At 36.3% G+C, this 26,256-nt stretch overlaps 1 protein-coding gene across 1 annotated transcript in view; it reads right to left on the reverse strand.

Annotated features, from left to right (window-relative positions):
- LOC135082528 (putative metabolite transport protein HI_1104) overlaps positions 1–26,256 on the reverse strand; it is a 48,937-nt gene that overhangs the window by 6,324 nt on the left and 16,357 nt on the right. The window contains exons 2-7 of the mRNA XM_063977329.1: positions 22,129–22,248; positions 17,828–17,951; positions 11,608–11,751; positions 9,910–10,192; positions 9,692–9,797; positions 9,338–9,469 (exon numbers count right to left, since the gene is read on the reverse strand). Coding sequence (XP_063833399.1) covers positions 9,338–9,469; positions 9,692–9,797; positions 9,910–10,192; positions 11,608–11,751; positions 17,828–17,951; positions 22,129–22,237 — 898 coding nt within the window. The 5' untranslated portion in view covers positions 22,238–22,248. The remainder of the gene's footprint in view (positions 1–9,337; positions 9,470–9,691; positions 9,798–9,909; positions 10,193–11,607; positions 11,752–17,827; positions 17,952–22,128; positions 22,249–26,256) is intronic.

The following is a 26,256-nucleotide window of genomic DNA, read 5'->3' on the forward strand; positions in this document are numbered from 1 at the left end:
GACAATGTCAATTAAATACTCGTAATTACTACACTGTAGGAACTTACATTATACTTTATGTAAATACCATAATACCTAGGGGTGGATAGGAAATGAATTTCTGCAATAGATGAAAGATCATAGAATGAAGATTATTGTGGTGGTTTGGGAAAGTAAGTAACATAATACATGTTGTACTTAGTTGTGAACTTGTGAGAAAAGCGTCAGAATTTGGTGGTTAGAATTAGCTTTCTTGGCTCTACTGCTGAACATATAGGCCTTGGCTCCCAATGGTTTCCAGATTGGAACAGCGTCTTCCTGCTACTTTTATGAGTTCGTCTGTTCCTTTTGTTATTCATTATGCCTTCCTTTTTTAGTTTTATTCCATTTTCTAACGATGCAGCGCGCTATACTATTTAATTTTTATCAATCTTAGACAGGTATTTTCTGAGGTAATTTCTCAAAAATCTGTCTTAGCATTTTGAGTTGCCTTTCAAATATCCGTCAAAAGCTTTGCTATGACATAGTTAGCTCGTGCTTCCGGCTCGCAGGCGACCTTGCGCCGGCGTGACTGGTCTACAAAGTTACGTTTGCAGCTGGGTGGTGGGCTGCTTTATACAGGGTGTGTCGTGGCTTTAAGATAGGCAGATTATGAAACAACTGTAGGATTAAGAGCTCAAGTCGCCAAAAGAAAACTTTTCTCTATACATAGCGTACTTATTATTATTCTGTGACCTAGCTGTATAGAGTAGAAAAACGTACAATTCATGCTCTTGGTCTAGGTTCTACCACAGAATAATAATAAGTACTAAGTACAGAAGTTTTACTTCGCGAAGGTATTTAAAAAAATGTATGCTCAATGTCATTAACAATATGGTGTAATTTAGCTTGTCTCAAGAGTCAAGCAAGTTTGTCAGAAGTTTTGTTGACAAACGTCAGTGATCGGTACTGCGCCGAAGCTATAGGGCTGACTTCGGTAAAATGATGTGACGTGAGGTGCCAATCTGCAGAAAATGGCGGAGGAAATACATGATTTAGCATGAATTATCATGAATAATATTAACTACTTATTTAACTCTCAGTGTCTTGAGGCAACTTAAAAAAGTACATTCTGTGTTTTTATTATTATTTAGGCAGTTAAGGCTTGGTATTTCTGCTAAAGTAGGTATTTCGCGCTGTCAAAATCTGCGCGCGCAATTCTTCGCCGAAGACAGCGCGCCAAAGAGCTCCCGCCACAATTTCCAGCTACATAGCATAGAAAAATACGCAGTTGGTTAGGTTAGGTTGACTTCCTTCCCTTCAAGCGTCACACTCACAACACTTTCTAATACAAATCATATCCAAGTGATACAAATTAAAACACCTTTCAGACTTTTTGGGAATATATTCTAAAATCGAATAAATATAAAATATAACAGCAGAACTAAACACGGTTCAAAGTAGCCGTGGCGTCGCCCGATCTTCTAGAAGTTCTGCGCCGGCTTAAAGAATTTCAAGATTACGTCACCCGGCCTATCGGTAGGCCCTTGGGAGCTTGAGCGATTGGAAAAACATTTTATGATAAGTTATTCTTAGTAGCGATTATTTAGAGCTTGGATAATAAATTATAGTTGTTGCAATTCACGAAGCTTTGCATGTGGTTAATAACATTAATCAGCAAACGCATCAATTTTGTTCAGTCTCTTTGTTTATTAATAAATAAAAATATCATACTAAAATTGCAGAAACATAATAATATTTGTTTGTATTGGCCTGGGTGTTTTCTATCTATAATATGTATGACGTATGTACGGGGTTCTGTATCGAAAATTACTATGAGCATCACACGCGGTTACCTGCATACCTCAGTGCACTCATGGGAGTTCAAGCAGAGGTCCCTAGAGTTTGACTTTGAGCTTTGTTTATAGTCATTACGAAGCAGACTGATGGGAAACTGCACTGTCTTGAATTCGAAAGGGAAATTTGACGGTGTTAGGGGAATTCTAGGAATAAATACAGTCTCCTCATTGAGATTGAGACATTTTAATTTGAGATTTCACTTGACATTGAACACAATCTGACATGGAGTTTTCAAACACTTGTAAAAATAAAAAGTAATTAAATCAAAGGCACTAAGTAGTATTGATATCAACTTCGAAGAAAATGACTGCCAAAATTACTTTCTACCCGTTCCACACGTCTTTCATGAATTATATTAAGGAATTGTTAAGCTAAATTTCAAGTAGATTGAACCAAGGAATCACTTTGTCCCATACAAACTTTGCCCCCTTTTTTCACCCCCTTCATTTCATGACCTCATTTCGGAAAATCTTTTCTTATGAGATGCCTACGTCATACAAAGAACACACCTTCCAATCTACGATATCCGTCAGTCATTTAGGACAAAGCATTTTTATTAGTTGTCCCATACTCTATCGTTCCAGGTATGTTATTGACAGGAGGGCGCTACTATCTTAATGGGTTATTCATTAGTCCCAACTTTATGCCACTTGACATTTCAGAATCGTTTGACTTTAGATACCTAAGCGATTTGATATTCGGAGTCTTTTAATTAAATCAAGTTCTGAAATAACTTGAGGTGTTGTACCCGATCAAACTTTTCAATGTAGGACAGTTAAATAGTTTTATTATGAAATTTTCTTCCCTAAGTCTTAATTTGTCAGAGTAGGTAAAGGCTCCATGAGAGCAAAATTTAGCTTTATAATAGTTTTTAATTTTTTTCTTGAAATATTTGACGCCTTGTAATCTCTCGTTAATATAGGTCCACACAAATTAAGAATGTTAGACTTCGACTTTAATAATTATGCTCTTACATAATTATAAATAAACTAGCTTTCCGCCCGCCGCTTCGCCCGCGTGGAATTTTTCGTTTTAAATATAACCTATTACACTCAGATATAATGTGGCTTTCTATTGGTGAAAGATTTTTTAAAATCGGTTCAGCAGATCCCGAGATTGCTCCTTACAATTTAACAAATACACAAACACACAAACTTTACCTCTTTATAAATTAGATAAAGATAGGTAATTTGAAACCCTATTTTGTTTTGTCCTTTTTTTATTTTAAATATTTCACAATCCAAACTAATATTTACTGTAAGTAAATGCTAAATAGTAAATATTAGTTTGGATTGTGAAATATCCTATCCTACTTATAATATTATAAAGGCGAAAGTTTGGATGTCTGGATGTCATGATGTCTGGATGTCTGGATGTTTGTTACTCTTTCACGCAAAAACTACTAAACGGATTTTGTTGAAACTTTACAGTATTATTGTTTATAACCCAGATTAACATATACGCTAACTTATGACGATATGTGACAAATAAATTTCAATAAATAAATAAGACGTGTCTAAAAAGCGCCATCTACCTATCGTCATTGGTTAAAATCTACAGCGCTGGACAAACTACTGTATGACGTGCGTAAATATTCATTCGGGGGAAACCGTGAAACGCCATCTATCAACATGATATCTAACGGGGGTAAAACGAGGTCCACGCGAACGTAGTCGCGGGCGGCCGCTAGTTTATAATAGGTAGCTTTCCCTCCGCAACCTTATTGGTATTCCATGTATGTGTCTTTTAACTGATTTCTGTTAAACATTTCATGTAAAATTTGTCCAGTTATAACTCCATTTACATCTGCATCTGTAAACAAGGGTTCATGTTCTCCAGCCCAGATGCCGAGTAAACAGAATCGTCTTTCAGTGACGTGCAGCTGCCCCTATATTTTTGACCCACTGACCTAATTTTTTATTATTTATTTGTATCAGTGTGCTCTTCTAAAGAGTGTAAGACGATTGTATGTAGGTACTATTAAAATGTAATTTAAACTCATTGGTTTTGTCTCATATTTGAGGAATGTACTATGTATCATGAGTAGAGTCTTCGTTTAAAAGAATGCAAACTATTTAAATTTCAATAGGTAGACAAAATTGATAATTCTTAATTATCAAAAATTTTAGCTTTCTCCAGTAACACTGATATTATTATACTGTGACTCATCAAAGTCATCATTGTCAAAAATATTGACAAATCGCGAACTGTCACGGCCAAAAAACTGACACGCGTCCGTCCTCCGTAAGCGCCACCGCGCGACTGATTGAGATTGTCCAAGCCGTCATGGACGATTTATTCCACATTTTTTAACATAGTAACTAAATAAGACGCAACATAAAAATTTCATCCGTTAAAAGCCCTCAAGTTATTTCTGAACTTTAGTTTAGTAAAAGATTTAGAATCTCAAATCGCTTATTTTAAAAATAAAACCATAAATAGAAAACGAATAGAGGTAACTTTGGGAATTTATTCTATCGAGTCAACTTCATCAAATCGTGTTTCCATCCGTTAATAGCCCTCGAAAATATCCTCAACTATGCCCAATAAAAATCTTAGCCTTTAATTTTACTGTTTAGTACCTCAAAAATGAAAAATGAAAACCTCATTTTCGCCATTTTCTCTGCTACCCGGCCTTAAATACTGCACAGTATTTAGTACACCATTTTCTTTATTTTTTTCCATCATACACAAGAATACGCGTGCGTGAGTCAATGTTCGCTCGTATGTGAGGCCTTGTCGAATAGTACTCTTGTAGGGGGCAATCGTGCGTGTTTTGTTTTCGATGTAAACTCGCGGAGATGGACAGGCCTGGTTCTACAGACATTATTGTCTTATTTCTAATACTTACCACTTATGATATTCTGTAAGTTTAGGTAGAATATTGTAATTTCTTGAAGGGAGTTCATGATTCTACAATGTAGGTACCTATATAATTTTAGACCAGAAAGTCAAAAGTCATTCCTAAAAGTAAGGTAAACGGCTACTAGTTCGTGATAGTACGTAAGTTCGTAAGTTTTTTTTCTAGCTCAAATAATAAGCAAATGGAATATTATTTATAAAAATTCTTCATTACTACAAAAACTCTATTATTTAAGCTATCTAAAAAAGCAAGTACCAACATTGTGGCGCCAAAAATGAGAGCAATACGAAGCTTCAAACTCTCAGAGAGCCAAAAACATCCGTGCGGCTTGCAAACGTTGCTCTCACCGTAAGGTTAGCGCTCCAACTTCTTAAGCTTATAGAAAGGCGAAGGAACGTCCATTTAAATAAAACTTGTAATAGTGGTTTCATGTGTTCCTTGAAAATTGATTTGGCTTAGAAAAAAGTTATATGAAAACGTAGAATTCCTTTAAAATTGCGATTAATTGACTCACGAAATAGCGTACATATTATTTTTCGGGTGTCCCCTATTTCGTGACACTACCGATTCAAGGATATTATGGATAACATTTTGATGCTTGGTTTTTAAATAATTATTTATGATAATTTAAATGTAAGTTATGAAAACAAATAATGCATGTATTTAAGTTTCTCATGACCTAAATTCGGTATATGTTTCGTTCACTAGAATTTATATGACACGAGTTTGAAGTTCACATAAATGACCAATTTTAAGATAAATTAGCATAAGTAGTACCAGCATAATTTTGGTTTTATTTCGATTTGTTTTATTTATCTTTGTTTATTTGTATTGTTTAGGGGATAGATAATAGTTAATTGACACATTTTGACAATAATCCATGAATTTTACTTGGGGAATTTGGAATAATCAGTATCACGAAACAAGGAACCGTATTATTGTTACTTTTTTCCAAGTTCGTGATATATAAATGTATGGCGTTAGGTACTTTTATGACACATACCATCAAAAAAATCGACATATTTTTTAGTTTTTAGTACTTTCCTACCTAAGAAATTAATTAATTACTTACTTTTTATTATGAGTCATTGGCGCATCTGGGGTTATTTTCAGGGGGGGGGGGGGCTACCATCACTTGAAACAGCTCCAGGGGTGGGATTATGGGGATAGGGGGGGGGGTTAGTCTCCCCCCCCCCTCCTCCCCATAATCCCAACCCTGGCATCTAATGGCTTGTGTAAATATTTCCACATACTTATCGTTACAAATAACAAATCAAAATTTTATGGGTACGAAAGGGGGGGGGGGGGTAAGTCCCCCCACATTTCTAATGGTTATATAAATATTTTCACATATCGCTAGAAATAACAAATCAAAATTTTATGGGTACGAGGGGGGGGGGGGGGGTTTAAGTTCCCCCCCCCCCCCCTACATTTCTAATGGTTATATAAATATTTTCACAAATTGTTAGAATTAACAAATCAAAATATTATACGTAGGTACGTACCTAGCTAGACTCACATTATTATGAATATTTCAGGTAAGTAATATCGTCAATTTCACATTTTTTTTTATTCTAAATTTATATTATCGTTTTTAAATTTATTAAACCCTTAATCATTATTCAAATATCCTAACTGGATGCATGAAACCTTATCCCGAAATAGGGGACATGAGTTCACGAACTTAGAAACAGAGCAAAATTTTGTCACGAAACAGGATCCAAACAAGAGGTCCGCAGAAAATTTTTTATAAAAAGAAGTTCAAACTATATAACTATAAATTATGTATTAACTTACTGTCAAAAGACCAAAGTTTAGCATACAAAAGCTTTCATACTGATATCATGCTTGGTTATTTTTAAATAAAATGTTAAAGTCGTAAGAGCCTTAATATACCGAAGTAGGGGGCACTTACCTTAACCTTATAGAGGTAACAACAATGCTTAATTTCCAGTGTTTTCCTACATCCTACTTAAGGCTATGGCAATAAAAGTTTAATTTGATTAAAATATAATTATGCCGGATATCTGTATGATATCACTATTTATTACGATGACTAACGCCCGTATTCACAAACATTACTATGAGGTCTCACATTGTGCGTGGACGCACAGGGTGATACACGCACCAATCACAGAGCTCTATTCAACGCTGTGCGTTCAATTTGCTGCTTCACATAAGCAAACATCGTTTGTGAATACGAGCGTGTTAGCAGAGTAAATTATTTCTATGGTGTTAGCCTATCTAACTTCTTTCTTAATTTCAGACGGGCACGAAATAAAGTATCTGTTCTACAATGCTAATATTGCATCCAGCTGTTTATTCATAGACTGTAAATCGATGTTTGCAAATATTAGTCATTGGCGGATTAAATTTGAACGATTCATTTTTTACTGAACACAAAAACGTGTCACCATAATACAGACTACAAGTCATGGTTTGATTGGATATTATTAAACATTGCAAAAAATTAATGGTATGCATTTAACAATAGGGACTTTCCTACGATTTTTTTTGTTAAACACCTTATTATTGATGGAAAATTTTGTTCCTTTAAAGTCGCTGTGTTTTATGAAATTGGGGACTATCGCAAAGTAATATTTTAATATTCCTTAATTTGACAACTCACGGATCGGGCTGAAATTGGGCATGCAGGTAGATGTTATGACGTAGGTATCCGCTAAGAAAGGATTTTACGAAACTCCACCCCTAAGGAGGTAAAACGGTATCCACGCGTACGAAGTCGCGGGCGGCTGCTAGTTCTTTCATATACTTTACAATTTAAGTGGATATTAAGCTTATTCTTGTTCATTTCGTTTAAGTTCCAATAACAATGTTTCGCTAAGGCCTAACTTAGCCTTCAGGTTAAGTTTTATTGGTGGAAAATCTGTGCATCCTGGCTTCACTGGAATTGCAGAGGGGGGAACGAGAAGTGGTCTAATATAAAACGGTAATAAATCACGTAAAACTATAATACACAAAAGCATTTTGCACTAGGAAACTAAGAGGAAATCGTGATCCGTTGATGCAAATATTTTAATGCAATTTGTAGGTGTCTACTTCTTACAACAATTTACGATGATTCTTTTTCGACTTTAGACTCTATCATCTCTTTCGCACAAGCCCGTAACTCAAGGTGAGGGAAAAATACAGAACTATTAGATTATATCGAAGTTGTTAGTCAGAATGGAACTCTTGTTAAATCGCAGCACGCGAACGGTGCAATAACCTTTTAAGTTTATCTATTCTAAAATCTTTGATCTACAAATTGTTTGGCAAACGGTAGCCATTGTATACCAGGTGTGTATGAAATCTTGTTTCCTTGAAAGAGCCATAAGTATAAATGAATAATATGAATTCGGACAATGATACCAACACTTTCATTTTGTATAAAAGGTGTAGCTGCTGCAGCAGCTGCATTTTCTCATTGCCGTCACAAGTATTATGTAACATACATACCTACATGATAATATTAATATGTAATTAAGTACGAAGTTATTTAGAGACGTCTTTGGATTTACGCATTTAAATCAAAAGCTCTTTATAGTTTTGAGTGTGTGTAGAGCTTTTGATTTGTTGATTATGTGGCACAGTTTGCAATCTACAGACGTCAGACTGAACATTTTTGACTGAACATTTTTATTTCACAAATAGCATCTATTACAGCTGTTTAAGCCACTGTGTTTAGCTTTATGTGTGGTTGTCTTCATTTATCATCATCAGGATTTTACTTTAGTCTCCACTGAGCACGACTTTCCTTTTCTAATTTACCAGAGGCAATTGAGAATGTTACTAGGTATGCAAAATCACTTGAAACCTATGTTACAGTTAGGCTTTTACATTTACAAATACATTAGTTTTTATTTCATTCAAAAATACCCAGTAGTTATGATTTTATAGGCATTCAAAGTTCGCTTAAATATTGAGTGCCGCCGACGGTCACGTGACCCCGCGTGACGTACATTCACAGTGTCCGCTCACTAGAAAACGGATATAAACATACTTAATACATTTTTTTTTGTAAATACAAACTTATTATACATATTAACACCCAGACCCATCACAGAAATTAAAATTGAACCAAACCCAAACTTGATGCGATTGTGTCGTTTTATTGCGAATTACCTTCAAGCATCATTAGACCCTGATTACTATATAGAATTAAAGTACTCATCAATACAAAACGAACGAACCCAAACTCGATGGATTTAAGTCGTTTTATTATAGAGTTCCTATGGCCACCTTCCAGCTCCATCATCAGATCAGCTCCATGTCATCATAATATTGCATGGTCATCCAAATCACATGTGTTTGCGAAATTTCAGCTTAATCGGTTGCCTGGAAGTGGGTCTTAATTCAGCTTGCAAGATTCCACCCATACAAATATGAGCCAGCCACTGTAATATGACGTCACGCGCATAAAATGGCGGGCCGGCCGCCGCCCGCACTTTTAAAATTCAATATCTTGGAAACTAATTGACGTATCGAAATAATTCTTTCACGTGTATTTTTTATTTTTAACAGAGAATACAGAAAGCTAAAAAACAAAATTAGTGAACATTCTTCATGGACTTACACATGACACACACATGATCCATAAGGGTTGGAGAGGCCTATTATACAACTAACACACATTCAATTTGAAGTGGGACTCACCGCAATGTCTGATGGAGGCAGCAATACACAGCAGCAGGATCCTGGGTTGCGCGATGACGTGCCAGATGGTGACTTGCGGCATCTTCTTGCCTGATTCCAGGGTGGAATCTCCGCCTTTGGTATTGCCAGCGCCTGGAGGTAACGTCATCATTGATATTGAGTTTAGAATGGTATAAAGTTGCAACTTGCAGTTCAATTGTCTTTTCTCCACTACAATATTGTCGGTTGCAGGTTGCAGGTAAAGAGCTAACCTATGTTACTTTACTCGCATACTATTACAATTTCTTCGGCTCTTGTAACTCAAACGATTTGGGACTAAACTGATAAAGAATTTTAATAATATAATAATATTACCTTCTTCTCCAATAGTGGTTCTCTCAGGTTCCCTAAGCGTGAGGAAAGTCAGTACAGCGATGACAATGCCGACGATGCCCGCTCCGTAGTAGCACACTCTCCAACTCTGTCATAAGAAGAGATATGAATCAGGAATGGACATGTATGTATCAACAAATCTGAAGTCTGCTTTCGGCCTTCCAAATCTGAATATTACGTTAAAATCATTCTTGACTCACCAGTCCCCAAGCGTTAAGATCGGGTATATACCTTCCCACAGGGAAAGCTATACCATATCCTCCATAGATGCCCCAGTTGAAGATCGAGAGCACCAACGCCCTCTGGTGCTCAGGGAAGAGATCTGTGAGGATGCCAGTGGCCAGAGGATTGCAGCCGGACTCTCCTGCTGCCATGATCATTCGGAGGATGACCAGGTGCCAGTACTCCTTGACGGTGCCCATGAGGAGGATCGCTATGACGAAGACGACCGTGCAAAAAGAGAGGACGCGGGCCCTGTTGTATCTGTTGGGAAAGGAAACCGTGATTAGCTTTGTGTTGAACTTCTTTGAGGGAAAAAGAATACATCTATGTCCTGAGGATATAATCCGATTTGATAAAGAAACTTGACTAGATCAGTCTATCAAAAAAGAAAGTTAACAGAGATTAATACCATTCTGCAATTACAATTAATATTACTATAATTACATTAATAATTATTACGTTATGGAAAAAACAAGCCTCTGCCCGTCCTTATATTAATTAGGTATTTGGAGTAAAAGGCAGTGGCTTTACCGGTAGGCTAAGTAGACTATAGACCAGCGATGGCGAACCAATGGCACGCGTGCCATCGATGGCACGCGCCACAATATTTAGGGCACGCCCGCCAATCACAAAATTAACTATTAAATAAAATCTATACTAATATTATAAATGCGAAAGTAACTGTTTGTCTTGCTTTCACGCCTAAACCACTGAACCGATTTTGATGAAATTTGGCATAGATATAGTACGAGTCCCGGGAAAGAACATAGGGTACTTTTGTCCCGGTTTTTGATACAGGGACGCGCGCGATAATTTTTTTCTGTGACAGTCAAAATTCCACGCGGGCGAAGCCGCCACGGGCGGAAAGCTAATAGTACATAATGTGTTTTGAATAGGTACTATCGTATTTGCCCTCATCAGTTAGTGCCCCTGTCTGTAGAGTAGTGTAGAGTAAGGTCCTGTCACTCGCCAGTGGCGCCACTTGTACTAATACTCCTCATTGATAGCATTAGGTGTTATTTTTTTTTTTTTTTTTTTATGTGATAGGAGGCAAACGAGCAGACGGATCACCTGATGGTAAGTGATTACCGTCGCCCATAGACACCCGCAGACCCAGGGGCGTTACAGGTGCGTTGCCGGCCTTTAAGGTAAAGATACGCTCTCCTCTTGAAAGCTTGCAGGTCGTATCCGTCCGGAAATACCGCAGACGACAGTCCATTCCACAGTTTGGTTGTACGGGGCAGGAAGTTTCTAGAGAAACGTACTGTTGTGGACTGCCAACCATCTAAGTGATGGGGGTGGAAGTGCTGTCGGGTAGATCGGTGGCGAAAAGTGGCGGCAGGAATAAGTCCGGATAATTCTTCGGAGCACTCCCCGTGATACATGCGATAGAAGATGCACAGTGAGGATACATCTCTACGCAGCGCCAAGGGGTCAAGCCGATCCGAAATGTCCTAGCAGTCAACGATTTGATGGCACGTCTATGACTACATCAAACATTTTTTTCAGAAAAGTGGCACGTTGATACATAAAGGTTCGCCATCCCTGCTATAGACTCTATGGCGGCAGATTTTAGGGGACGGGAAATTTGGGGCAAAATGTGTGTGTTATAAAACTTGACACGTGTCCGTAATCGGCATAAATATAATATGAGTAAGCTGTACGTAAGTACTTACTTATCAGCGACGACTCCAAGGATGACACCCACCACAGTGAAGACAGCCATGAAGGCAGGTCCGGCCAAGACCTGGTAGTCTATACCCAGTCCATTGTAGCCCCACTCGCAGTACCTCGTGCCGTTCAGGGTAAGGGACTCGCATCTGTAAGAAAAACCGGTAAAATTCCTCCGTAAGTGAACATCAAGCTTCGACCTTCTAGGCTTGGTATGTACTCCATTTTTTGTTTCATTTACATATGGTTTTGGTGAGATTGATTGAATTGACCTTCACATACAGAAAACTGACTGTTTAATAGACAAGTTTAAGTTTTAATCTTTGCTGAATCATGTGATTTTGAGTCAGGGGATTTCTTTGCTGAAAATCGACATGGTATTTACATAATTCTTCAGATGTGAAAGTAATAATTGGTGGAAAGGTGAATCAGAAGCAGGTATTTGTATAAGAACAGCGAACTAGAGGCTGGAATTGAGGTTTGTGGCTAGCAAGTTAAAATCTGAAGCGATCAGGCGATGGAAGTAATTTTCTACTGGCTGCCTGGCTTTGCAGGACGCGAATTATTCAAGGAAACATGTCAAAATCAATTGACTTTTTTAAATAAACGGTACGTAACCCTGCAAGAACTTTGCCTCTACAAAACCCGTTGGATACCTAATGCATTTTAGATTTTTAAACTTCCGCGTGTCAATATGGATTGAATATGAAATTACGTCTGACTTTTTATCCTATCTTATTGTGCTAGACTTTATAATCAGACTGGACTAGATTTTTTCCGCGACATACTTTTTGTAAGCTCCAGTCCAGTTTTGCGGCAAAAAGTATTTAAATAGGTGCCATTTTTTCTCGTAGGTGTTAAAATAATTGTGTGTAAAGTACAGTCACGGAATGAATAGGTTCGTGAGTTTTCAAATTGATTCCTTCAACGAATCGCGAGCACATATTACCTTTTGAAACTATGTTACAGAATAATCTCGAGTTAGAGAAAGTAATCTTTAACTGTTCGTCAGTAAAGTTCAAAATTATTCAGATCAGAGTTGTTTGACGATTTATCTTGTCAAGAAGATTAGATTTATAAACTAAAACCTTGTTGGTTCAACTTGCCATTATTATTTCTATTAAATAAAAAAAACTATTGTCAATTGGTCAATGTCATCATTGCATTGCACTGATGGGATAGAAAAATAAACAAGCAAAACCTTATTCATTAGCAAACGTCATATTTATTTAAATGTTAGCAGCACTGCCCCCCTAGACAAAACGCACTTTTTGATCGAATCGAAAATCGAATCCGTCAAATCTCCATACAAAAAAGGGGCTTTTCGACCACTTTTCGACTGGTTTGCGATTATAATTTGCACTTTGTCTAGACCCACTGTTTCTTGCACTGTTATGTTGGCAGGTTTGACTCTGACAGTACCTAGTGCAAGCAAAAACCGACACTAAGGTGACGAACCTTTTCATTCCGCGACTGTACATAATAGGTACACAACGACACGCAAAGGTTTTTGTCGTGTCTCCTGCGATTATTTAATTACTTATAGTACTTACTTGTTATTACGGTATCTACTTTATTTATATCTATGCGTAACATTGATCAAAGGTAGTGTAACTTAGTAATAAACAATTATGGACTTTAGGATAATTTATGACGAATAACCACACACACATCATACATTATTTTTTAGATAATGAAACTAGTACCTACTTCAGGCCCTTCTTTTTTTCATCCAAAAAGTTTGAATAATGTTTTAAAATATTTAGAAGTAGGTACCTACCTAACCTAGAGCAGAGAAAGCCTACTGGGTAATGGGTACAAATAGTTTACAAAACTCATAGTTATTTTTTTTGTTTATATGATAGTAGCAGACATAGAATTATTTCATTATCACAATATTATCAATTTGATCAAAAATGTTTCCAAGTTATTTTTTTTTAACAAATAACCTAGCACCGCGTCTGCCATAGCTTTTAACATTTCCTGTTTGTCACATTGACGGCAAGGCTGTTTGTTAGATAATAGCAGGCCTATGATCAAAATACGAATTAGTGCTATCGCTACCTTGGCATGATTCACGCAATCTTAGCCAAGTGTTCCCGGGTAGAACTCGGTCTCGAGAAAATGGAATCATTTTAGCCCTAAGTCTAGTTAAAGCTTAGATGCTTTTCATTAAGCAACTCTGGAAAATTGTCCGAGTACAAGGTAGGTAGGTACATAATATTCGGTTTGCAGATCCTCACTTTCAATCACCATCAATCCCTAATTTTTAAGTGACCCCTATGGTATTTTTTTAACCTTTAATAAAGTAGGTACGATAGAGAATCTCTGTTTCCTTAAAAAAAAAAAAATGTATTCGTTTAAAAATACCTCAATTTTGAGGTTTTCGTGCAGCACCCTCTTAAGTTATTTGCCAGTATACTACGAGTAATTATGTAAACTAAGTTGCTCTACATTTTCAACTAATAAGCGTATTTTTTACCTAACAGAGTTCTCATCCAGTAATTAATATGACGTTGCATACTCAATCAAGTGTAAATTCTCTGAATATGACCTTGATATCAACCTTCTCCTTTCAAGGTCAGTTCTAGTCATCCTAAAGACATATTCAGGACAGACAGTTATAGAGTTGGGTACAGCAGGCTCATACATTAAGAAGAGTATTTTTAGACTTATTTTTAATATTATCTTCCCGAGGGTTAATTACAGCTTATGTAGATTATACGCGGACTCGTTTGAAGACAATCTTATTGCCTGCGAGATTCTAACGAAACTAGGAACTGATTTTGCATTTTGGAAATCTAGCATTGAACCTGCGAGTTCAAAAAGTCTAGCTCTCTACCATTGTGCCATGGAAACCACGGAATATTTGGGACGTGTTCTAATAAATGCCTTGAATAAGGGAATTTTATTTAACACGAGTTTAATTCAAACTATTATGGAACTTGAATTTAAGTGTCTTGTTGTGCGTCTCTACATTGCAAGGTGGAGCTGGAGATGAGTGTTAATAGCCTTGACATGTGATTAATTAATACCTACACCAATATTCCAATTCAATAACCTTGCTAAGTTATTAATTGATACACATCTTATTGCCAAATTCTAGTCCATAACAAGCTATAGTAAGTGCCAAGTGATGTTACTTCATTAATATGCACTATGGCCATGGCTGATGTGACGTGTTCGCTAAATGGAATCGATTTGAAGGTAATTAGTATTCAATTGTTACTGTTATCTGCTTATCTAGATCATTGAGACGTGAAATGAGATGTTGGAATGATTTTTAAAACTGTAGCTGCAGTGTCACACACTTTTTTACACATTGACACAACCTGCCATTTTACACAACCTGCCATTGATATAGATGCGATAAGCCACATCAGCCCCCTTAGACAAAACGCACTTTTTGATCGAATCGAAAATCGAATCCGTCAAAACTCCATACAAAAAAGGGGCTTTTCGACCACTTTTCGACTGGTTTGCGATTATAATTTGCACTTTGTCTAGACCCACAGGACGGTGAGTAATTAGTTATCTCTTTATTAAACAATTTTCTTTGTTTTTTATTTGTGATCCGTTTTGCACTGGAGCTTTGAGCTCCTATTTTCTTCTTTTTAATATCGTGTCTGGGCCAATACCATTGAATAAGTTTCTCCAAAAATAGACGAAATTAATGTTTCGAATCGGCAGACCAAGACCGTTGAGCTATCATCATAATAACTTTGGAGCTTAGCTATTAAAGCTATTTTTTTATCCACAATGAGGAAGCTCTTGGCCTATATCTCACCTGATGGTAAGTGACGATCAGGCCGAAGGTGGAAGCGAGCTTCACCCGGAATCCTCAACCACGAAGGAACTGGCTATATTGCCTCTAACTGACGGAACACAACAATGCTTTTAACATTGCTTTTAACTTATTTTAAAGGTGCTTCCAGATTTTAAATGCTGGACTTTTCTTTTGCCCAAAAATCGTGTCATTTAGGATCATACCCTGTTTTTACGATAAATTATAAAATCTTCCAAGTGAACAACACCATAAATAAAAGTTACATCAACGCCAATTGCCCCAATGAATGAGATGATTTGCGATTGTTTACAACAGATGTTGTATGAATCATTTGATCAATTAGTCCGTGTGTTCTTTTCTTCTAGCCGACGATATAAATCATTATATTCACGTCACAGAATGCACAGAAAACCTAGTTTATCCATTGAGCTTTTTTCTTGTTTTTACCCAATTACTCCAAAATAAGGGGTTATGTTATGATTATTTTTTTCAATGGTCACCTTTTCAATGCCTTTTTATTGGTACAGCTCTTGAGTGTTTCATTGCACTCGATGTTATTAAACTATGATAAGAAACAAGATTTAAGATCAGAACTTTTGTTAATGTTAGTTAACCTATGTTGCACAAATAAATATTTTTGATTTTGATTTTACTTCATTAAATTTTTTTAGCCTAGATAGGCTTTTTTATTGGACTTGTCATCACTCATAACAGTAGTTAATTAGTAATTAAAATTCATATAGTTAATTAATTTAATAGGCATATTTTTGTAGTTGCAACCAGTTTTTCACTTTATTTCCGTGTAAAATATTTTTGTCTTTTTGTTCAATGTCTAATTGCGACACAAATTGTGTTGTGTTTTGCTATTTGCTATATTTATGTATTTATTGAACGGATTATTGATTGTTGGAATGTTTATCGAGCCACAGCTACGCCAGATGGTTAAAGGTTCGAATCCCACAGGATGTAAATAATAGAGTGAAGAGCAAGAGCTTTCTCGCTTAGAGTCACAGTATAGTGCTAGTTTCAGTATTATTTTAAGATTTAATACATTACGTAGTACTTATAGCATGTGTAGGTATTTACAGGTGTGTTTATTTTATAGCAAATTAATTGGTGTGATAATTAAACTGGTATAATTAACCGTTAAATTATTATGTACAAAATTGAGGCTAACATCGAGCAATGGAGCAGTCAAGGATAAATAGTAGTTTTTATAAAATTGTATTTGAGAAGTCCAATATTACATATCTACATAACGTTACAAAATTCTTGTTATACCTTATTTACATAAAAACACGGATACATACCTACATGATGCAAAAAATACCGGTAGGCGTAAGAATTTGAATTTTTGATGTTTATTAATTATTATCATTAAGCCATCGTCCAATTTGAAGGCCATTACTTGCTATCGACATGGAAGTTAGCACGTGATCATAGACGATGTGTAACATTTTTTTTAATTAAATTAAAAAAACAACATCGTGTTCGTGACTTGTCTTGTCAAGGGTTACGGCATAAATTCCCGAAAACTATAATCCGGGCCTTTTCAAGGCGAGAGTAAATAGGCACTTACAGGGCAGATATGTACCATCCTAGACTGCATCCCACTTAACATCAGTTGCGATTGTGGTCAAATACCTGCCTTGTTTTGCATTAAAAAAAATGCTGAGAAATGGACAAATTGGACCCAAACCCGAAGCGGTCCCTTAGGACCGCGTAACATTTGATTACTATTGTGTCTCGATTCGCGGGGACTAGAAGGGTTAAAAATTAATTGGATTGGTCAATCGAAAGTTCGTTTCCTCGTTTCGTTTCGTTTTAGCCGAATGACGTCCACTGCTGGACATAGGCCTCCCCTAAGGATTTCCACAACCAGCAGTCCTGCGCCCGCGACCTTCACACCAGTGCCCCGATTACGCAAATGTTTAACGTCTCCAATACATAGGCGCTTCTTATCCAGTTGCGCTCCGTTTTTCATTCCAGCCGAGGTGCAAATTCGGTATCAAGGTAATGGACGTACTATCGCCAACAGTGTTAACTGCCCATTGAAAGTCATGTCATCTCGTTCTATCGCAAATAATCGCCATTTGATTAGAGCGAGAGCAAAAACGGAAATGGATAGTTAACAACAGTGTGGGCGTGTGTACCTTCCTAGTATTTTCATTGTCACATGAGATATTTAGCTTTACGTTTACGTCTATGCTTCGTTTCAACTAACTGTCAAAATGACACCGCGATACGGATTTGTCAAAACAGCTGATGTTCGTTCGTCGTCCGGGCACGTTGAAGATGAAAATTTTTAGCGTAATCGGGGTTGAATCGGGGCCCTGATCGCCAATCCACCTAGTGGGGGGCCTGACCACACTACGTCACGTCTTCCTAGTTCGATGCCGCCTATGTAGGGTTAATAATACTTATTGTTGTGAACTTACATGTCCGTAGAGTTGACGCTCTCACAGATGACCGGCAGCTGGCTGAGGCTGAGATGTGTCGCGTTCAGCATGCACGCCTTGTCACCGTAGTGGAGGTCTTCAGCTGTCACCTTCGACGTTGTGCCTGGAGAACAAAGGAATCAAATTTTCAATAAATCAAATCAAGTTTTAATTTTGATAAGCCCCCAAAGAGCACTTATACACGTCCCAACCCTAGTGCTGAGAAAAAGCAGCGCAAGAAACTCGGTCACTATTATCAGCCTCTTTTCAGACTTCCTAAGAAGTGCTGAAAAGAAAGTTCAGTAACAAAACAAACTAACGCTAAGTATATTTAGATTATTCACCTACATTAACTGGCTTTACAAATATTACCTACATATTAAGTGAATTTAAGTCCGTGAAAAAAAGCGTAAGCTTGAGCTTTTTGGCGCTTCTTCTTGGGTAGGCTTGCGTCCAATAGTGGACTTATATACGCTGAAATAATGAGTACTTCATAATCCATATTTTAAACTAAGCGCATGTAAAAACCTCTCAGTTACAATATTTACCGGTTTGCCATCAAACTCGCATAATATATTCTTAACCTATACGAGTACCTAAACAATTACATATTCTTATGTAACATGCAGACATAAATCATGTATAAATCAAGCATGGCGGCTCACAGCTTTTTGTAGAGCCTTGACTTTGAACGACCTGTTACCAAGTTAACTAACGATGCAAAAACTAATGAAAACTATTCGCTTTTTGCATGGATTTTCATTACAAGTTCGCGTAATCTATGTTCATTGGATCTACGTAATGGATGACTTTAACTTTAAATAATAATAGCATAGAGTTATAAAGGACTAGCGGATCGAAATTAGTCTTAGTGAGCACCTACGAGTATGTTCTAAAAGGAACCCCCATGCAAATTTTGAGACTCCTAGCAAATTCAAATTCAAATTCAAATTGTGTTTATTGTGAAATCACAGGTACATAAGTCAGGTCATTAAATTTGCTGCTGTGTTCCGCCGCATGGGCATACAATAATGGTAAGATACATGATATAGCACTTGTAGTTTCTGAGATTACGTGATGAGTGAGTGAGTCAGTCAGTGACCTTTCGCTTTTATAGTATAGATGGATAGAGAAGCTATCTTTAGCAAAATTATTGCTCTATTTTGGAAGGATTTAAAACTAAAGTTCGTAGCAGCATCAAAACGTTACTGATATTGAGAGAAGTCGTCATAAATACTGTAATATCTTCTTTAAAATCTAGCCAGACTATTGTGTACTAAACCTTAACTAGCCCTAAATATTAAATATAGTCCCTGAAGCACAGAACAGGTAGTAAAACTCAGTTTACTACCTGAATGTCTCAGCTACAGCAAATGGCAGACCAGACAAAATCCCTGTACATTTACTATAGTTTACATACCTACACTATAGTTTGGTAGGTACCTAATTTTCCTCTCCACTTTTCCGTTTTCGTCCCTTTAAATATCAGTGACACTCAGTGGTTTCTCTAACTACCCCCAGAGGTCTCTATCTATACTAATATTATAAATGAGAAAGTAACTCTGTCTGTCTGTCCTGATTTCACGCCTAAACCACTAAACCGATTTTGATGAAATTTGGCATAGAGATAGTTTGAGTCCCGGGAATTGACATAGGATAGTTCTTATCCCGGTTTTTGAAACAGGGACGCGCACGATAAAGTTTTTCTATGACAGACAAAATTCCACGCGGGCGAAGCCGCGGGCGGAAAGCACAATAAATTGAAGGTCCTGGATTGGAAACCACAAATATGACCTAGAATTTGCTTTCTACGAACCCTAGGTTCACCATTCAACGCAGACAGACATTCCACGAGGTGAATGGAGTTGAAACTAAAAAAAAAACTTCAAACTAACCCGTTCGACCGAACCCTTTTCGTAAGTAATGTAGAGTCCTTGACAGCCAGGCCCAAGGTTTTTTGCGGACTCAAAACCAGTTTTACTTACATAGTTAATACATATAATATCATTATTGTGATTAATTATCTATTGTAGGCATGTTAAGTGCACCTGTAGATTTATCGTTACAATACTTAACCGACAGTAACTACTAGGTACAGGCATAAATTGGTTTGTAATGGTTCAAATATCGTACTTTGACAAATGTTGCAGTTCCGACAGTCTCAAGTTATTGGCTCTAGTATAATTATAATTGTTTCAGTTTGTTTGTTTAATGATAAGAATAAATAAATAATTCTTAGGTTTAGTAAGTGTAAGTGACGGCCAAAAAATAATTGAAATTTAATCAGAAATTGAAGCCTTGTTCAGAATGATTGAAGTTCAACATCACTGTAAGTATGAACATTTGGGGAAAAACTATATCAAAGAGACAAGCTTTTGCCTGCGTTTTCGCCCGCGTGAATTCCGGTCTGACAATAGTTTTTATTATGGAGCACGTATTCCTCTTAAAAACTCGGAATAAAAACTATCCTATAATATTATTCCCTAGGTTCGATTCCCTGAATCTCAATACCTTTCATCTAAATCAGTTCAGTACTTAACGTGAAAGAGTGTAGTTAAAATCCATTTAGCCATCCTTGCCTTGCAAACTTACACATTATATAAATTAGTAGGATGTAGTCTTCCCAGGACGTAGCCTAGGTAATATACTGAGTTAGTGCCCTCTTGAGAGTAGTGGCTGCAATAGCAACCTCTGTCCCTCTGTGCAGACTAATGCTTGTTAAAGGTAGGCGCACACCGTTGATTTTTCGTCGGCCGATAGTTTAGTCGGGCAGTTGATCAGTATGGGCATGTATGGGAGTGCTGCGCACACTACGCCGATTCGATTTGGCCGATTCTTCATACAATTTAAAATCGGGCACAACTATCGGCCAACTAAAAATCAACGGTGTGCGCCTACTCTTTAGGGTACAACATTTTCACATCCAACGAATTAACAACTTCCATGTTAATTAGCAAAGTTTGTAGAGGTCTGTGAGAAGTCCGAGGCAGTAGAAACGGGCAATTTTTGTAACAAATCAAATCAAAATCAAATCGTAAGTAAGCTCCCAAAAAAATAAAGCTGAATATCATTGACACCAAACTGTATTTAAAACCATAACCAGTAACGGCCGGTTCACACATGTCTCCGTTTTACTGTTCCGTTTTATCGTGTACGTTTTTATTTCCACATTCTGCTTGAATGTGGAAATAACGTTCATTCAAGTCACGCTTCTTCTCAGCACTTGCCAAATGTTTGTCTCGAAGCGCTGGTAGGGCAAAAAAAGAATGAGACATGTATAGGCTCCTTAAGAGCATTTGACGATTTGTAAGTACTAATTTTATTCGTTTAAACCAGTGTTTTTCAACCTGTGGGTCGCGAGAGGTTGAAAAACTACCTCAGTAAAAAAACAGTAAAGTTTTTAAGATAGATTTGTCCGAAATCTAACTATGCAAATGCGTAAATGTTGTATAGATTGAAGTATTCGGTCCCTACAACATCTTTGTATGTAACATTATAAAATGCATGAAAAAAAAAGCGTAAGGTCGGGGGGTCGCCAAATATTTTTTCATACTAGGGGGGTCGTGTCATGAAAAAGGTTGAAAAACACTGGTCTAAACAAATAAAGATAATTTTGATTTTGATTTTTGAACGAAATCTGATTTATATTATTGAAACACATCTCTTCTTCTTTAGCTTTGGTTGAAATCGGACTTTAACTCCAATCCTAATGCATTTACAAAGTTGACAGTTCCATTGGCACAAAATATGGATGTGTACGAGGAATCGGTTAACTTTGAAGTTAATTAAATAGTTTATTATGGTTATTTATAGAGCTTGATACAGCGATCTCCAAGGTTTTGTTGCCGCGTTCAAGGAAGCGATTTTGTGATATTTCGAGGTCTATTAGTTGTTTATTTCATTTGCATTGATTCTGCGTAATAAAACTACCCACAAAAATGATGTCAGTGATAGAGCCTAGATAGATATTGTAACATATCGAATTCGATTCGATAAAGTCGCATGCCTATTGTTTCTATTGACTTAATTAGGGAAGTAGCAGATCGAATGTTACATCATTGTGTATAGGTATATATGTCTATTGCGAAAGCTTTTATGATCGTTTCGCTGATTCAAATTACATTCATACAAAATGATTAGGAAACTGAATCTGTCAAGAATTTTTCATTCAATTTAGTCCAATTATACGACTGACATGACTACGACATTTTTCACGTCCATGAGAGAAGTAGGTCATGTAGACTTTCTTTTCTTATCGAAATAGGTACCATATTGTGATGATGATTAAATATTAAACTCACCTATGAGGTAGTGTCCAAGCTCCCCCAGTATGTAGCCGACGGAGACGAGTCCCAGCACATACCATTTGTAGAAGCCTTCCAGCTTGGCCAAGATGCCGCTTTGAAACATCCTGACTTATGCTGAAACAAAAGGGATGGATTTAGTGAAGGACAACCAATAAGAACCTAGGTCACGCACTTGCCTAACGCTAAACTAGAGTTCTGATCAAATTAACTCCAAGAAAAGAAACTAAACTCGCTGGTAGGTACTTGAAGGGTTATATAATAAGGTAAATAGGAAATAAAATTGTAGATAAGGCAGATGTGAGCATTGCCGTTAAATGAAAAAAATACTGTTTGGTCTTTTGAATAGTTTTGATTGAAAATTGGTCCTTCTTGGGAAGGTTGTTTACCACCTTGGCACAGAATAATAACCTGAACTCGGAAACTGTTTTCATATTGGTCAGAAGCGGAGAACAATGGTAAATGGCTTCATTATAGCGAACCCACTTTGGTTGGCAATTGAACTGTCACATTGTCACAAACTCATGGTCAGCTTCCAGTGGGGTTTTTTTTAAAGCTTGATATAGCTTTATCTAATAATTGAAGGTATTTTTCTATATTTTATAATTCATTTTATATTTTTAAGGTCCTAAAGTGCAAATAGGAGTTTCTACAGGGTGACTGGAACTAGACCCGCTATAGCAAGTAATATGTAGAGGATGTTGTTGGCGAATTATTGGACCTTACTTTACCTAGAACAGTTGTATTTTGGGAGATATATTGGGATACCCTAACTCTAAATTTTGCAAGCAAATATAGTTTAGAGTTCCAATAAAGTAAGTCTAATCTTTTTTAAATATTACTTAACCCTTTCACTGATCATATCTACAACCTTCAATTGCGAAAGTTGCGAGTTACATTTCTTGGCGCGACGCATTCCGTTTTTCAGGAATCGAATCCATCTTCTATCTACTCAAAAAATTTCAAAATGCAAACCATTACATAACGTCTTTGATCTAAATTCAACCTACTTTTTGTTGTACCTTTCCTCAAACGTGTGTGGAAGAAGGATAGAAAATCAAGTTTATTTTTTGTCCTAAACTGGACGCCAGCCTCGTGCTATTTTGGGATGAAAACCAGTGACCTACAAGCCTAGAGGTACTCGTAATTAGCGGGCGCTGTAGCGTGCCGGGGCCGGCATTGTATTTGTTGGGCAAGACAGTTGGACTTTAGAATTTGAATCTGGAATAACTGTTCACGGTACAGCCGCCGAAGGGTTAAAAAAATTAAAATACCCCGAACACAAAAAAGATTAACGAACATTTAAAAAAGTAGAAAATAAAGTTTGCTGGTTGAAATAGCGCTATAAGGGCTTTATCCTACGGCAATCCAGTAATGCTGGACTTTCGTGTGAATACACATAATTAGGTATAATGTGAAATTCAAATTACTTCGATTTTATTCGAACGTCTTTTTTTCTTCAGATAAGCTTTTAAAAAGCGCTTACACACGTCCTACTTTTACCATACCACTGGATCGGGACAATTTAATAGTCAGTGCTGAGAAACTAAGACACCAAAAAACCTTACTTTTAATTGGTTATTTTGCTTTCACAACCCGTCTGGTCACCGTGGAGAGTGGTAAATGGTAAATAAGAGAGGGTCGTCCTGTACTGGAGACTCAATATAACCTGATGATTGTTATTTTAGTTTGTTTGGGTGGAAATTACATGACCATGGCAAGGTGATTCTACGTACATAACAGACTCTTACAACTTTTTCTAGTTTTTTTCTGTCTAGGTCGAAGTCGTAAAGTTGGAGGATAATCTACTTATTATATTCCTAATCGGTTGTTGTTCCAATATATTTATTTCATTTTAATTTATTTATTACATACATATTTATAGAATTTACCTTATCACCAATGTCGCACCAGGTGCGAACAAATGATCTACATGGACAGACGACAGCACATCAAGATAAATACTGTGTCTTATGCAGTCGTAAAAGAGGCGATTATGCAACAAAAATAATAGTCTATGTGCTGTAAATAAACTAACAACTATGTCCAGTAACTTACACCATTTGTGGAAAACATCCGTTCTAATTTCAATAGGCTATTTGAATTTAAATTCAACACTCTACATTTGTGATTGATTTAAATTGCCTTCTTGAAAGGTTAAATCGAGCAGATAATAGAACTAATTTATTATTCATATTTAGACGGCTGTATTTAGATTAAGCAATGACAAAACGAGACTAGCTAAAGGATAGTTAAGAATTATAAATTCATTGAAAAAACCTTTAACTCGATGTTAATGAATCTGATTTGTCTTTTAGTAAAGGGAAATTAAAAAACTACTAAAGTTCAATTTCTTCAGAACAGAACAGAAACTTACCCTCTTCCCCTTACTAATAAAAAGTTACACGCATGTTGAACAGTTTTAAATTAACAATTCCATACTTATTAAACGTCACTTTAAAACACTGATCGCACAAGTAATTTTTATTAGTAAGTGGGTTAGCATTTATTTTTATCGTGATTGAGATAAAATAGCGAACATTTTTTGCTTCATTGTTGACTTAAATGGCGGAAGGAAAATTATTTTTTTTAAAGAACTAGAGGTCACAATCGTCACCAACTCGTTAATAATCGATGAATCGACACAAACAGAGCAAATTGTAAAGCCCATTGTAATGCGGAAGGCTATTTTTAATTGGGCGGTGATGCGCGGCGTTTAAAAAAACGCCTCAATAAACGCGGCAAAAACACGCGGTAAAAAATGCGTCCACTGAACTCGTAGTATGCGCACAAGTGCAAGGTTAAAAACATTTTGGCCAAGACCGCGCGGTGTTACGTAGCGAAAGGTTGTTACGTCATGAAGACGTCATAACGAGAAAGAAAGGTGTTTTTTTAAGTTTACGGCCTTGTTGGTTTGATTGATGAATCATCAGTAAGATTTTTTTGTTTTAATTAAAGGAAGAAAAAGACAGAAACGCGGTTGTTTTGTTATATTTTTTTTTTCGCGTGCAGTTATAGGTTGACAGCTTTTGAAAAGTGTTTCAAGAAAAAAATAAGCTTGCATTTTCTTAAATATGTACTAAATTGATTGAACTGATGGTTTTAGACTCCGTTCGAATATTGTTCAAACAAATTATGATTTTCATCGAGCTCTTAAAAAAGAGATCAGATGCACTTTTTTTTGCTTAAAAAAAAATGTCGAAAAAATGCATTACCAAAAGTTACCATTTTAATAATTGCATAAAATTGCCAACCGTAACAGAAATTCGCAAAAAAATTGAATTATAACGAAGGCCCTGACCTCTAATGTAGTAAAATAGTAAACATAATCCACAAGAATGAGGTGAATAAGGTAAAAAATACCTCATTATGAGGTCGATTGGACAAACATAATGGTGATAAGTGGTAGATGGCACAGCCTTTTTGTTATTTATTTTATCATTATTGTACGAAAATAGGTCATTGTTAAATGATTCAATGAATTAAAACGTTTATTGGAATTACTAAGTGAACAATAATTTGTATTACTTTTAGGGTAGTATTTAAACGAGTGACTGTAAATTTATGTTGTAAGTGTCAAAAATAATTAATGTGGGCTAAAGAATTACTAAGTGAGCGACTGAGTGCGAGTGACGAAAAATCAAAAGAACAGCAACTTACAAAAAAAAATTGAGATCCTTAAAATACAAAATGAGAAGCTTCATAATATTTGAGCGACCTAATATTTGATTGAGTGTCAACGTTAGGTCCTGCATTTTTTTCAATATTTGGCAAATGCTTTTTTTATACTGAGCGGTATTTTTAACTTTAATGAAGTGTTTCGAATGCAAAATCTACTTTGAAAAATACTATTATGAGCAGCGTATTATGAGCCCACATTTAAATAAAAAATGATCTTATGAAATAAATATTTGACGGAACACTATTCTAGTAGCGAAAAAAATAAATCATTAAAATTTAAGGGTAGGTAATCAAATGAAACAATGACAAAACGAAAAATACGAAAAATGAAATTAATTTGTATTTTCTTAAATCGAATCAACAAAAAAACAAAATAAAATAAGTCGCTTCTGTCAACCCAAAAAAAAGTGATCTTATTAATAAGGTTCATTGATTGGTACCTAT

The sequence above is a fragment of the Ostrinia nubilalis genome, chromosome 21 (genome assembly GCF_963855985.1).
Source record: "Ostrinia nubilalis chromosome 21, ilOstNubi1.1, whole genome shotgun sequence".
NCBI lineage: Eukaryota > Metazoa > Arthropoda > Insecta > Lepidoptera > Crambidae > Ostrinia > Ostrinia nubilalis.